This window comes from Theropithecus gelada, chromosome 9, assembly GCF_003255815.1.
Source record: "Theropithecus gelada isolate Dixy chromosome 9, Tgel_1.0, whole genome shotgun sequence".
NCBI lineage: Eukaryota > Metazoa > Chordata > Mammalia > Primates > Cercopithecidae > Theropithecus > Theropithecus gelada.
The window spans coordinates 76,004,580-76,020,312 of record NC_037677.1 but is presented as its reverse complement, the minus strand read 5'-3'; the positions used below and the strand labels follow the sequence as shown (position 1 = coordinate 76,020,312).

The 15,733-nt window shown below is 34.7% G+C and overlaps 1 protein-coding gene across 1 annotated transcript in view; it reads right to left on the bottom strand.

The window, feature by feature from the left end:
- Positions 1 to 9,022: 9,022 nt before the first annotated feature.
- IPMK (inositol polyphosphate multikinase) overlaps positions 9,023 to 15,733 on the bottom strand; it is a 78,202-nt gene continuing 71,491 nt past the window's right edge. Inside the window, exon 6 of the mRNA XM_025397944.1 lies at positions 9,023 to 14,182. Coding sequence (XP_025253729.1) covers positions 13,560 to 14,182 — 623 coding nt within the window. The 3' untranslated portion in view covers positions 9,023 to 13,559. The remainder of the gene's footprint in view (positions 14,183 to 15,733) is intronic.

Below are 15,733 nucleotides of genomic sequence, written 5' to 3'. Positions count from 1 at the left end.
TGGTTGGATCTGCAAATGAGGAACCTGCAGATACATAGAGTCAACTGTGTTCTTTTCCTCAAGTGCTGCTAGATAAAAGTATGTCTGTCTGTCAGTCTGTCTGTCTGTCTTTGGGTGGGACTTTTCTAACTTCATACTGATGCAAATGAACAAATTGTGTACCTAAAGTGTAGAGAAATGATAGGTACCAAGGGAGAAAGACAAGTGCCCACCAGCCCTGGGCCCACATCTTAGCTTTAACACCAATTAACTGCATGACATTAGACATGGGCCTCCGTTCCCTCATTTGTAAAATGGACAGTAGTGGCCTCATGTACTGACTGGATCAGTTTGTGTCCTGGAGGGTAAGGCAGGACCTGCCTCTGCTGCAACACTCACCATCACTGCTTCACAGCCTGGCCCAGAGGAAGGAGCTGATCCAGGCTGTGGAGCCCACAGTGTCTCTCTAAGTGTCTTCTAAATCTTTTGGCCTCACCTTAACTTTGGTTCCCTCAGAAAGATTCTTTTTAAAGAACCTGTTTCTTGTGATATTCTTTGTGGCACACTCCTTTGTGGCCCGTTTTCACGGAATGAACATGATGAAGACAGGAAAAGAATCAAGAGTAGAAAAGGCTGAAAATGCCTGAAATAATCAAGTTGCACATTTTTATGTAGAAGAGGCTCATTTCTTCATTAAGAAAGACATTTACAGATATGAAAATACAACCTACATTTTCTATTTTTGTTCATTTACTATTTAAGGTCTTTTAAAAAATAATGCCACTATTTTATGAGAACACATGGGATGATTTATTACACAAGGTCCAAGTATTTTCACTAGAGGAGAGGCCACTGAACTGCAGAAACTCTACTTAAACTTTTCTCACAATCTAATTAATACCCACTCCTAGTTTAGAAAAAATAACTAGCATGTTTTAGTGTGTTCCTAATAATGAAATACACCTAGCTTGTGGCTGGAGCGTGACTCTGTTTGAATTGTGGTGTGGTGTGTTTGGGTTTGTACCCAAGTTCCTGATACTGTGGACAGAGCTGTTAAACCATCAGGGGCCCAAACTCTCTCATCAACCCAATGGGGATTGTAGTGAAAATAAATTGTAGCCTAAAAATGTTTTACACACACACACAAAAGCACTGCAAGATGAAGCTATGTGATTTTAAAATGTAAGAAGTGTAATTTCATTTGTTCATTCAATACATATGTACTAAGAATCTCGAATCATAATTCATGACTCATCCATAATGTAAAAATCTTTGTGACCTTGGGTTAAGTAAATACTTCTTAGAGCCAGTATCGAATGTACCATACATAAAAAAGAAAAAAACATTGATGAATTCACTTCTGCAAATTTAAAAATTTCTGGTTTTCAAAAAGAATGTCTTCTCTGTAATGAGAATGAAAGACAATTCACAGACTGGGAGAAAATACTTGCAAATTATATCTAATAAATAACTTGTATCCGGGTGTATCATGAACTCCCAATGTGCAATAATGATATGGGTGGGAAAGCCTATAAGAAAGGAATGCTTAAAAAGTTAAACAGATACTTCCTCAAAGAAGATGTATAGATGGTAAATAAACACATAAAATGACATCATTAGCCATCAGTGACATGCAAATTAAAACCACAGTGAGATACTACTATAAATCTATTAGAATGCCTCAAATTGGAAAAAAACAAAAAAAAACAAAAAAACAAAAAACTGACCATACCAGTGTTGGTGAGGATGTGGAGCAACCAGAATGGTAAAAATGTGAAATAGTCAAATCACTATGGAAAACAGTTCAGCAATTTTTTAAAATGTTAAACCACTAAATGACCCAGCCAGTCTACTTCTAGGTATTTATCCAAGAAAAACCAAAGCATATGTTCATACAAAGATTTGTACACAAAAGTTCATAGTAGCTTTATTATGGTAATAGTCAAAAACCAGAAATAATCTAAATTTCTATCAACAGGTCAACAGACAAGAAAATTGTGCTCTCTCTCTCTCTCTCTATATATATGAATACTATGTAGCAGTTAAAAAGAAATGAACTATTGATACATGAAACTATGAGAATAAATTTTAAAACAATTATTCTGAAAGCAAGAAGCCACACCAAGTAAATCAATAAATAAAAAGTATAGAAATAACAAAAATTCAAATAACTGTATGTACTTGAAAGCAGATCATTATTTGCCTGGGAATGGAGAAAGGAAGGAGGGATGATGAGGAGGGCCTACAAGCAGGATTACCAATGGGCATAAGGAAATTTTTACAATTGATTGACATGTTCATTTTCCTGATTTCAAGGGTATATGCATATATCAAAATTATCAGATTGTATATTTTATATATGTGCAATTTATTGTATATTATATAATAAAGCTGTTAAAAAAACCAATTGATCATATTTGTTTGTGTCTACTTCTGAACTTTATTTTCTGTTCCATTTATCTATGTATCTATCTCTCAATACCACAGTGTCTTTGTTTTTTGCAGCTTTAGAGTGAACCCTGGAATTTGGTAGTGTGAATTATACAACTTCACTTTTTTTTTTTTGTTAGATGGAGCCTCCTTCTGTCATCCAGGCTGCAGTGCAGTGCAGTGCCGCGATCTCAGCTCACTGCAACCTCTGCCTCCTGAGTTCAAGCAATTTTCCTGCCTCAGCCTCATGAGTAGCTGAGACCACAGGCATGCACCACTATGCCTGGCTAATTTTTGTATTTTTAATAAATATGGGATTTCACCATGTTGGCCAGGATGGTCTCGAACCCCTGACCTCAGGTGATCCATCCTTCTTGGCCTCCCAAAGTGTTGGGATTACAGGCGTGAGCCACTACACCTGGCCATACAACTTCATTCTTTTTCAAAATAGTTTTGGCTGTTTTATTCCCTTTGCCTTTCCATACATATTTTAGAATCTAGATTTTTTAAGGGAAAAATATTCTGCTAGGATTTAAATCAGGATTGTTTTAAATCTATAGATCATTTTTATAATAATTGACATCTTAAAAACTGAGTTTTTAATCCATAACTATGCCATATCTTCAATTTATTTAGGTCTTCCTTGACTTTTTATCAGTGTTCTGTGTATTGCTTTTTAAAAATCATATGTGTGAATAGATTATATTACCTATAAGTTTCAGTTCAGGATAGCAAATATGGTTTTATAAAGTAGTCATTATTGAAACCTATTAAGTCTAATAGGTTTCAGAACCTGACCTAAAGAAGCATTACATAAAAGAGAAGACTGACTTTCAGAATACATCAAGACTCAGGGGTTGGTGAATAGAGAATGACTCAATGAAAGGTGCTGAGAAGATAAAAGGTGGGAGAAAAATATGGAGAATGAAATGTCAATAAGGCCAAATGAAGAAAGAGAACATTTATAATGGAGAATACATTCAACCATCTCCAATGCTATTACGTCATGTAAAATGAGGAGAATTGAACTTCAGATTTAATAATATAGAAGTTGTTCTTGTCAAGAACTGTTTCAATTTATGGGGGTGTTAGGGCTGGGATGGTGAGAAAGCCTGATTGGAGTGAGTTAACAGAGAAAAGAAGGAGAATTGGAAATAAGTTGAGGCATTTTGCTGAAAAGGGAGCAAAGAAATAGGGTGGTAGGTGTAGGAGTAAGGAAAAGTCAATAATAGATGCTTAAAGGGGGGAATAACATAGGTGTGGAAAATCTTACCTGTATACTAATGGGAATGCCACAGTAGAGAGAGAAACATTCCAGTTGCAGAAGAAAGGAGTGAGCATAGCAGTAGTAATGTTTTGCTGTTGTTTTTGAGACGGGTCTCACTCAGTTGCCCAGGCTGAAGTGTAGTGGCACCATCGCAACTCACTGCATCCTCCACCTCATAGGTTCAGGTGATCCTCCCACCTCAGCCTCTGAGTAGCTGGGACTACTGGCGCGTACTACCACAAATGGCTTTTTGTTTGTTTGTTGCTGTTTTAGAGGCAGGATCCCATTGTGCTGCCCAGGCTGGTCTCGGACTTCTGGGCTCAAGAGATCATCCCTCCTTGACCTCCCAAAGTGCTAGGATTACAGGCATGAGCCACCACACTTGGCCCAGTGATGGTTTTTAATATGAGAGAGAGTATTGGATCTAAGGGCAACAGGAGAAGAGTTAAATTCACATAGAAAATGGCAGTGTTCATCCATTATAACAGCAGAAAAGAAATACATATATATACATATGGATCTAGAAGGAGATGGATATGTAGGTTTGAAGATGTGCTAACATTTTGATTACAACCTTTTTCTTAGTGAAAAGGTAAAAACATGGACTAAGGGAGGCTGAGGGAGGAGGCATGGTGAAACAGCCCTCTGGAAGAATGGTGGGGTAATTGGCTTTGAAGGCGTAGTAAGATTGCCTTGACAGTAGTGAAGGCAATCTTCAAACCACTTGGAGTTTGAAGTAATAAATTTCAAGAGACACCAGGAAGATTGTTGTGTTTTTCTCCAACCATTTTCATCTAGCTCTTTTTATTAAAATAATTTCAACTTTTATTTTAGATTCAGGCCATACTTTAGCAGGTTTGTATTATATTATATTATACATATCATATTATATTATATAGATATTATATAGATTATATTAATATATATTATACACAATATATATTACCTGGGTATATTATATTGTGTGATGTTGAGGTTTAGAATATGATTGATTCCATCACTCAGGTACTAAGCACAGTGCCTAATAGTTTTTCATTCCTTGACCCACCCCACCCCCAGTAGTTCCCAGTGTCTGTTGTTGCCATCTTTATGTCCATCAATATCCTTTGTTTAGCTCCCTCTTTTAAGTGAGAACATGCCAACTTTTTTCATCTCTAAGGTACAGGTACTGAGTTGGTAGAAAATAAAGAAAACCAGGGTTTGAGTTTCCCAGGGAAATACAATGAAAGGAATAGGGCTAGAAAATCTGTAACTGTGTATATGGGAGGGACTGTAATGAAGGACTTTTGAATCCGAGTTGTATAAGGCTTAAAGTAAGAACATGAAGATGATGGACAATGCAAAGGTTAGAATCAACGCACTGGATCCTTGTGGGTGAAAATAGTAGAAAGAGGAAGATGAAAGTATAGGAGGAGATAGGGTGGGATATTAATCAGTAATGTCTAGAGTGCCCATGAGAATGAGTGGCTGAAGTTGGGGTAGAAAATAAAATCACTGGAAGTGAGGAGGTCAGGGACTGAGAGGTCAAGGTATCGGAAAAATCACCTATGTGTACGAAAAATCACCTATGTGTACAAAAAATCATCAAAAATAACTTCAGAAACTGTAATGTGGAGTATGAATATGAGCCAGGTACTGTGTTTGACATCATTGGAGGAGCTATGGATAGATAACTGAAATAAGGAGGGAGAGCAGGTACTTCAGAGGCATTTGCCTTGTTTTATTAAAGGAAGGAACAGGAATAACGATGATTCTGAAAGTGGCTACAGAACATCTACCACCCCCTGGCCTGACCTTATTTAAATACGGTGAAAAAATAGCCACTGTTTACCTTAAATATCTCCTTCTGAAAATATAAGGAATTGTGCAATATCTTTTGGAAGGATTATTATAAACAGTTTGAGAACACTGTATACTTGAAGAAATGCACTTCAGTTATTTGCAGATTTGTTATGTGGAAGCTTCTAATATGTTATCTGCTATTTATGGCTTCATCTCAAATGGATGACACCATATTTCAAAAACTCAGATCCTTGAGCACTTTCATGAAAGTAAGGTCTCTACAAAAGCTATATGGAAAAAGTAAAAATTAGCCTGGAAAAGCTACATAGCACATATTTGTGTAGTAACTGAGCACAGGTCTGATTAACCCTTCTACTTAAGATTAGGCAAATTCACTTAAATCTAGAAACTAGAAATTAGGGATAAACACACTGATATATTTGGATAAGGCCAGAGTGCTAGATGTTGCCATTTTTCAAAGAAGATTTACTAATTTTATTATCCCCAAGAAACAGATTCAAAACTAATTATTACATATGCAAATGTACATATTATTACCAATAACAGAGTAAAAACCTAACAGTATCCCCTCTGGGGAAAAAATGAATGGGAAGTGCATGGGAAAGGGAAATTATAAAGTAAATAGGCATTCGTCCTAAGACTTTTCACCCTCTTTGGTACATTAAAAAGAAAAAAAAAAATAGCAGGGAGAAAATGACAATGAATTAATGTGAAATTCTGATTTAGGATGATGAAAATCCAACTAAACTGAAATAAAACAGCATATTCAAGTTCAAACAGTATTTTAAAACTAAGTAGCCCCTGCATCTAAAAGCTGAACTAAAACTACTAGATCTGTGAAAAGAGTTTCAACATTAACTAGTGAACTGGTGTTTACAACACACAATAGAAGGTATGCATTATTTTGCATTATTTCTGTCATAGAAGCGAACAGTTTGCCTACATTAGAAATAAAATCAGTTGACATTGATCACCAAGGAAACTCATGAATAAGACAAGATTGCTTAGGACACCAAACCACTCTCCAAACTATAACATCATAATTTAAAGAGGAAGATGGCAATACTCTAGGACTGCCCAGTGGGCTCTACTTAGAAGAGGTAACAGATGAAAGAAAAAGAAAAGAAACAAGAAAAGGGGTTTTAAAATTCGCATATGCTGCTTGTCCTGCTGCCTCTGTTCTGATTCACAGAATTAAATATCCAAGTTAAATGTCTAACTTGTTCTGACATTGCTGCCCCAGAAAGCCATGGACGACAAGACACACTTTCTTGGTGCCCTGTGTGAGTTAATCTGAGGTTGGAGCATGTAGTTGATTGTACTGTGGTTTCCCGGTATCCACACCCTTCTTCAGCGTCCTCCCACTCTAACTGCATTCAGCAACAGTGGCAAACTTAAACAGAAACTTGAAAACTGTTTGCATGTTTTCAGCTTCCCCTGAACTCCTAACTACAACTAAGAGAAATGCCTGGACTAGCCTGCTGAAATATGAGACACATTGTCCCACCCCTACCCCCAGATGACCTGCCAGCTGATTCTAGAGACATAAGTCTAGCCAAGATCAGTAGAACTGCTCAGCCAACTTGCAGACCCATCCAAATAATAAACGGGGTTAAGACTTACGCTGACACTTTGGGGTGTTATGCAGCAATTAATTGCGGACAGAGTGGTCAGGCTAGTCCACGAGTTGGACTGATTATCCCCTCCACCTCTGACATAACTTGGGTGGGTCAGGGCCAACCACTATGAAGAGTGGAAACTGGGAGTTAAAACGAGTAAGAATTAAAAGTTATGGTATTACAGTTTCTTTACAAATTTATAAATATGAGGATGTCATTTGAACTGCATTCAAGCCTCAAAAGCTATAAACTAGGTCTATTTACCTTAAGTGTATGATCTTTAAAGTGTATGAGGTGAGACTGGTTATTCCTCTGTGAACTGTCTCCACACGATGCTTCCACACTCATCATTGTCCTAGAGCCTATTCCAAGGCACTTTAAAAATTTAACTTTCATTAAATAATAATTTTAAAGACCTTCCTAACTCCTCTTAGAAAGACTTGGTTTTCAACATTTCTTGGCATTTGAGCCTATGGTACCACGTCATTTATGCCCAAAGCACATCTAGAATGTTGTCAGATGACAAGAACAATGTAATTAACAAGCATATGCAGATATTTTCTTAGGTTGGAAAAGTAGTAATTATTCACCCAGAAAGGAAAAAAAAAAAGCCAGTGGCACAAATAATATAAAATAACAAGTCTATCATTACAGGACTCCCAAAACTTGTTGCAGGAGGCATGGTTTAATGTCCTTGACATTAACTTTCCAATGAACTTTTTCTTCCAATTGAGTGGCCAGCGTTATCTTAAGCCATTTCTGGCTGTATTTTCTTCACATTCTAAGCCCATTTCCTTTTCTGTTGTCAGCACTCTCTTGGCCTTCAAACAGCTCTAGTTGGGCCTCTGTTCAAGTGGTAGTGCACACCCTACCTCCAAGGAACTTGTTGCAAATCTTGTTAGTCAAAAGTGCGGTCCATGGACCAGCATCCGAGTCCAGTCCAGTCTACTTAATCAGAATCTGCATTTAAACAAAATCCTCACGTAATTATTTTTACTTACAATTATTTTCACTTTTTATTCTTTCTCTTTAGCTTTTATTTAGTCTTTACACTTAGCTATAACTTGGGGACTGTGGCAGTGGGGTTCCATGGTTTTTTGTTTTGTTTTGTTTTGTTTTTTAGCAGTTAAGCAGCCTATCCTAATCAGGAGGGAAAAAACTACTACATCACATAGTATTGCTCCTCCTCATAGCATTCACAAAGAAGCAGGCATTAAGGTGGAATTCAATACAACCTTCTTTAGCACTACGATATTATAAGTTACACTCTCTTCTTCCTCTTGCATGCTATTAGAATGACTTCTCTATCTTTACAACCCTGTGGATATTGAGAAGTCAATCATAATTCCACTACTTTATCCCACATCAACATGTTTTCTTCTCTTTCAGTCAGTATATGTCTTGATAATAGGTACTGAATCCTTTTTAACTTTTTAAAATCTCCAAAGCAAGATATAGTGCCTGGAAAACCAGTAGGTGTTCAACAGTACCCTCTTTTTAACTAATAATGAAAAGAATAACTTGGTCACTAATTCCTGAAATTTCAAATACATGCAAAAACAAAAACAAAAACAAAAAACTTACCTACTTAAGTTATTGCATTTTCATAGCCATATCAATTTGTTTCTCCTATGGCCCACTTCTCCTTCTAGGTTGATTCTAAAGATTTTAGTTTATGTGATAGAAAAAATAAATATCCATGGAAAACTTTAAATATTTTATCATTTCCAATGTGTACGCTTAAAAAAAAAAATCCCTTCTCCAATTTGTCTCAAATTAGGGAATTTCTATTGATGCACTTTGTCATCTTTGATTCCCCAATGATTCCTGTAGTTTCTGATACATAACATTCAAATATCTGTTGAATGAATGAGTTATTTTTAAACCACCATGTTTGTTAGCATGTTACAATTAATGAAAAAAGTTCCAATGCAAAACATTTTAATAGGTTGTCAAATATACAGTTATTAGAATTATGTAAATATCACTTATAAAAATTGGTATATCACATTAGATGATTCTATAAAATAAAAACACAAATCACACATTGACAATAACCCCTGCAGTCCAAGTATACTCCCACAATAGTACAAATTACAAACACATTAAAAAAAAACCCTAAAGACATTTATACATTTAAACCAAAGTAACTGTGACTAGACTAAATACATTCATTCATCAAGTACAATAAATTTAGCATTGTTGCTCATAGTCACTAATAACACAATTTTAGGTGCAATTTCACATGCTTTCATAAATCTTCCAGTACAGTTCCCATAGTAAAGTGTCTTTGTGCACGCCATTTTCATTTATATGCAGGTGCATCATACATCATACTTAAAACTATTTCACTTCACAAACTGTTAATATATATTTTAAATGGACAGTAGGTAAAAAATTTAAACCTCAATGATGACAAAATCTAAAATTAAAGAAAAGTCTCGAAAGCCTATAGTGACTTGTTTACTTGCATGAATAATATTTTCACTTAGTACAGGCTATTAATATAAGTAATCAGAACTTAAATATTAACTCAAAAAAAGATAGAGGCTCCAAACTTTTCTAAGAAATTAATGCATTTTCAAAGTAATAATATAATCAGTCTGTAAGTCAAAAGTAATTTCATATTCATTGCCAAATTTAAAATAACAGTGATGTTAAGATTGAAAACTGTTGTACTAAATTGTAAAATACAGTAAAGATGATGCAGCTCATTTGCTTGGGAATATGTAATGGAATGCTTCTCAGAGCAATGTAAATGGACAGTCTAAATAAATGTACCTTTGCCAGCAAGGAAAGTGAAAAATTAAGGCTTTTTTATGCTATCTGTAACTACTACCCAAACTTAAATAGAGGTTACAATACTGCAAAATATTACTTCTCACTTCAACTATTGTTAGTTGCTTTATTTCAACCCCATACTTATTATTTAGATGCCTATTTTTCTATATCTCTATTTTAATTAAGTCCCCAATCCCACCCCATCCAAAGAGAATGCTGAAAATGGTTAGGACCTTATCTGTTTGGTTCACAGTTGTAATACTGGGGGCTAAAAATGCTTAACACATGGCATAAATCCAAGAAATATTTTTGAATGAACTAAGAAGCCTGGCCTCCAAAGACAACCCTACTTGTTTTTCCAAAGCAATAACAGATAATTGTTACCTCTTTAGATAATCAGATTGACAATTATTCAAAAGGAATAGATGTTTCCTAGGCTATGAAAACATCAAAAACATGTAATAGAAAGGATAACTGAGGGTACAAACGTATCAAATCAAGACTAAAGGCGCCAGAGCAAAAAGGTAAGCATTGTAAACATTTTTTAAAGCAAAACAAGTTTTAACGTGTAAATGTCAAACTAGTAAGAGAAAATGTACTACAATGATGACAATGCTTTACCATAGTAGACACAATTCCTGTAATTTCACAAACAGAATTCTTTTGTTGTTCTATCGTTTTCTTTCATCCTACATCTTCTACAATATTCCAACCCCTAGAAACAAATGTATTTTCAGTTGTGTGAAACAAAAAATTGCAACTGAAGGGTCTACGGAAATTCCTTGTTCTTAAATGATGTTATAAATTTGATACACAGACTTGATAGACATAAGAACATCATCTTGGAAATCATAAAATACTAAATTATGCTCAATCAAAATACAGACAAAGGTTCTTCAGTTGAACAGTTTAGAGCCCCATAAGAGCAAATTGTAGTGTAAAGAAGAAAAGTAAGTACAATCTTTCCAGACGCACGAAACAAAGAATAATGAATACTGAGTTGAAATACCACAAGCTCCACATTAGAGCCATTTAATATGCACATTTTCATAACTGTTTCTTGAAAAACTATTTAGATAAAATATTTAGCATTTATCATTGATTTTAATTTACTTGAATCTATGCAATGTCCATCCATATTAAAATATCAATTAATGTAAATACTTTATTACAAAACTATTATACAATTTAAATTTTTATTAGAGAAAGGTATTATTCACATCCACAATTTCTTAAAGTCCTTTTTAAATGAGTGTATTCCATAAGAAATACACTAAAATCATTACTTATGTTTCATAGGGGAAAAAAACTATGAGAATCCTATTTACCCAAACTATATCCCTAATATGCTTATTTCTTAAGCCTTTACATGTTCAAATATGCTTGTTGAATAGTGATCATTCATCCCCACAGTGGTAAATTTCAGCATAACATTAAGTGACTGAGAGAGACTAAAACAGTCACATGTAGATTAGATAAACAGATACTTATTCTGTTATACCTAAGCTTTCTTATAAAGCAACACAAAATGAGCATTGGATAACAATAACAAATGTAAACAGAATTAAATGTTAATCCCTTCCCTGAAAAACAACAGATAAGAGGGCTTCTTGCTTTATTAAAATCAAAACGATCTATTTTATCAAAAGGGTAAGACATTGATTTTACAAAATTATATTTTCAAATACAGATAAAAAAAAATCTTGAACAGTTAATTCAGATTTTATTGAGCTAAAATGTGCAAAAATCTGATAATACTTAAGTGTATTAAATTCATTGTACATAGGTTGATATAATCCCATACAAAAAAAGCCTCAGTATCTTGTTAAGATTCAAAATAGTGTTTAATTATCTGAACTTAAGATTTATTGAACCGCTATCCAAATAACAACAAAATCCATACTGTAAAAGAAAAAAGTAAAACTAAAAATTTTCTGATTATCACTTGAAATTCACTCCCATTAAAACATAAAACTATAGCCAATATCCATTTGAAAAGTGAAGAAAAATTGGAAGTCCCTGTGATAATTACACCAATTCTAAATAAAAAATTAAAATCAAATTTTGCTATTACAAAATGCATGTGATTTTAAGTTATTCAGGTTTAATAGATTTACTAAGGATAGAGTTCATAGAGCATTTAGTTGGTACTTCTGTTTGTACTCAGGTATTTGCAAAGTACCCCCAGAGAAGGCTGAGAAGGTAAAATAAACATAAAATTGTGAAATTTTCTCCACACCACAACAAAGGCGCTAAGATTTAAAAATTCAATTTGTAACTCTAGAAGAAAAAGAGGAGAAACAATTTACAACCCCAAAATATTTTCCAGAACTATGACAAAACTGATAACTACCTAGAAATGTTATTAGTGAATCGAAGTGCAAGTAATGACAGCATTAACATCAAATGTATTTGAAGACTCAAAGTTTTAAATGTTTTCAATGACAAACAACTAGTTGATTTTTTTTAAGGTGGTGGGTGTCAAACAAAGACAATACAAATCTAATTTTTCCAGGAACAGTAGCACTGCCCCTGTCCCCATGAAATTAAGTTATAATTTCACCATTCAACATAATATAAAACTGTTTTGATTAAGAGTGAAATAGAAGCATGAATATAGATACGCACCAGACCCTATATTAGGGACTAATTTACACATGGTATTTTGATAACAACCTAATTAGATACTGTCTTTCATTGCTTACTATAATTCTGAGAAACTGCTTTTAACAACATTTACACTACTGCTTAACTAAATGGGGACACAAAAATACATAAATTTTTAAAGAAAAAATTCAAGTTATTTAGAGGAGAAATAAAACTTCAATTATTTACTTTTTTGAAGCTGCATTTAGATACAAAGGTATATGGTTTACGATACTTTTCACAATGTAATAAATTTATATTCCAATTTTCTCATGAATTTTCGATTGTAAAAGAAAATATTTTGTTCCTTGAAAATAACATCTCTCTTCCCCTAACCCAGGTAAGAACAATTAGTGTGCCCTTAATTTCAAGACTTTGTTGTTGTCATCCATGTCAATTGTCTTTTTCATGAAGTATAATATTTTGAGAGAGAGATGTAAAAATTAAAGAGAAAATCTGCTTTTGGAATGCAACGATACTAAATCATTTCACTAAGAAGCACCCTTTGATACGCTGGTCTGAACTTTTAATATAAAACCTAAACAGTACTTATTTCTGAAGTAGAATTTTCTCCAGTTTTAGTAACTTCATACATAGCAATACTAAGGACATCAACCTGTGCTTTTGAGATTTTGATAGGTGTTCTAATAACGTAATATTTTAGATATGGCTCATTGTCAAGGCTGGGTGGACAGAGATTTCATGAACTGGCTACAGAAAGCTAACTAAACTCTTAATGACTGAATAATGGTTTGCATTTTGCTTGAGCCAAAAAAGATGTTTAAGCCATGTACCACCACATTCCCTGCTTAACATTCCTAAGTTTCTTTATTCTTCATAGTTTTCTAATGAACAAATAATTAGTTTTCCTGAGTAAGATTATAAAAAAGTTAACCTTTCTTCCAAAAGTATAAAGACAAATAAAATGTTGACTCACGATACAAATTTTTTACACAGCATTACAGGTGCAGAGATATTGACTGCTCCTCTTCACTATGATTGGCCCACCCTTTAAAAAGACTGTAACAGAGAATTCAATTGTCTAAAATACTTCGAAGTACAGAAATTAAATGCTTTAGCCCATAAACATATCCCTCATCTATTGTGTTGCTAGGGAACACATGAGCAAAATCTATCATTCGCACTTCTACTTCAGCAATCTCTTGGCAACCAGTGGGAAGATGGTAGAAAACTTTTTCCAGTTGGGAAAGTACATTTCCATTTAAATGTTCCTGTGACATGCTTTTCCACCCATTGTCTTGCTCCAGATGTTCAACTTTCAATGAAGTCTGACTGTGATGCTTTTTTGTATACATTTTCCTGTGACGAGCATACATCTTGGACAAGCTTTTGCCCACTGAAGCCTCTATTTTTCCATTAGCTGTGGAACTTAACACATGAAAGTTATTATTGTACTCTAGTACTTCTGTGTCTGACAGTTGTCCTTTGGACAAAAACTTTTCTGCCAAAGTTCTGTCATTCAATTTTGTAGTGGTTGGCTGAGATGAACCTTCATAAACAAATAGTAATGAACTTGCGTAAAAGTTAAGCTGCTTCTGGTTTTCAAACCACTGCAGAATTTTCTCAATCTTCTGAATACTGGCAGCAACAGCATCTTTTCTTAAGCAATACCCATTATGAAAAAATCTGGAGACTCCTATAAAAAAGAAAAATATGAGCATTATAATCAAATTATGAAATAACTATTATCTGGGAAGTAAACTCATCACAGAATTCTCCAATATTTTCCCCATCCTCCCTTATAATTAAGTGAACAGTTAATCCTAGAATTCTAAGAATTCTAGTCAGATATAGAAATCTGACCTCAGCTTAATTTTTGGTGAAGATGATCTTACTAGAAAACATTTAAATTACACTAACATGATATGAAATGTCCTATTTAGACAAAAGAAAATTTATTACACTTGACTGATAGTTTACTTCTCTCACTATATTCTCTTAAGAAATAGGATTCCAGGCTGGGTGTGGTGGCTCATGCGTGTAATCCCAGCACTTTGGGAGGCCGAGATGGGCGGATCACGAGGTCAGGAGATCGAGACCGTCCTGGCTAACATGGTGAAACCCCATCTCTACTAAAAATACAAAAAAAAAAAAAAAAAGAAAATTAGCCAGGCATGGTGGCAGGTGCCTGTAATCCCAGCTACTCGGGAGGCTGAGCAGGAGAATTGTGTGAACGTGGGAGGCGGAGCTTGCAGTGAGCCGAGATCATGCCACTGCACTCCAACCTGGGCGACAGAGCTAGACTCCGTCTAAAAAAAAAAAAAAAAGAAAAAAGAAATAGGATTCCAAGACTCGCTCTATTTGCTATTGTGAGAAATTTTACAGTAAAATTACTTGTTCGGGCTGGGCACAGTGGCTCACGCCTGTAATCCCAGCACTTTTGGAGACAGAGACGGGTAGATCACCTGAGGTCAGGAGTTCAAGACCAGCCTGGCCAACATGGTAAAACCTCGTCTCTACTAAAAATACAAAAATTAGGCTTGGTGACGCATGCCTGTACTCCCAGCTACGTGGGAGGCTGAGGCACGAGAATCACCTGAATCTGGGAGGTAGAGGTTGCAGTGACCCGAGATCGTGCCACTGTGCTCCAGCCTGGGCAATAGAGCAAGATTGTCTTGGGGAAAAAACCAAAAAAACAAAAAAACTTGTTTGTTAGAATCTCATTTAGAGCTAACTAAAACCTAGAGTCAAATTTAATTATTTTTTAATGGTACCATTACCAAATACCAAACCATAACTCTGCTAATTTTCATTTGCTTTCAATAATATTGATTAAGTCAATTGTTCCAAAAAGTTCAGCTCACTTTTGGGAATAGCGCTTTTCCAGGGTAGGTATATTATTGAAAATTGAGACCTTTAAATGTTTTAACCTATCAGATTATTAGGGCTTTTTAAAAACTAGGCCTAGTTTATCATACTTGGGAATTTGTAGGTATATATAATTTGATTTCTGCTTTCAAATAACTTGTTTCTCCAATTTGGGACAGAAACTATTAAAAGATACATTCAGGTATGACTAAATTAGTAGCATGGGAAAATATTTTTTAAATAGCCCATCTGAAAGTTATTTTGCTGTTGATTAAGTACTCCAAGGCAAACACTAATTGTTAAGCTCAAGCTATGGATGTTTGCTTTCTATACACAAAATAAGAATTCTTCTACAAACTTTTTACACTATGCATAAGTT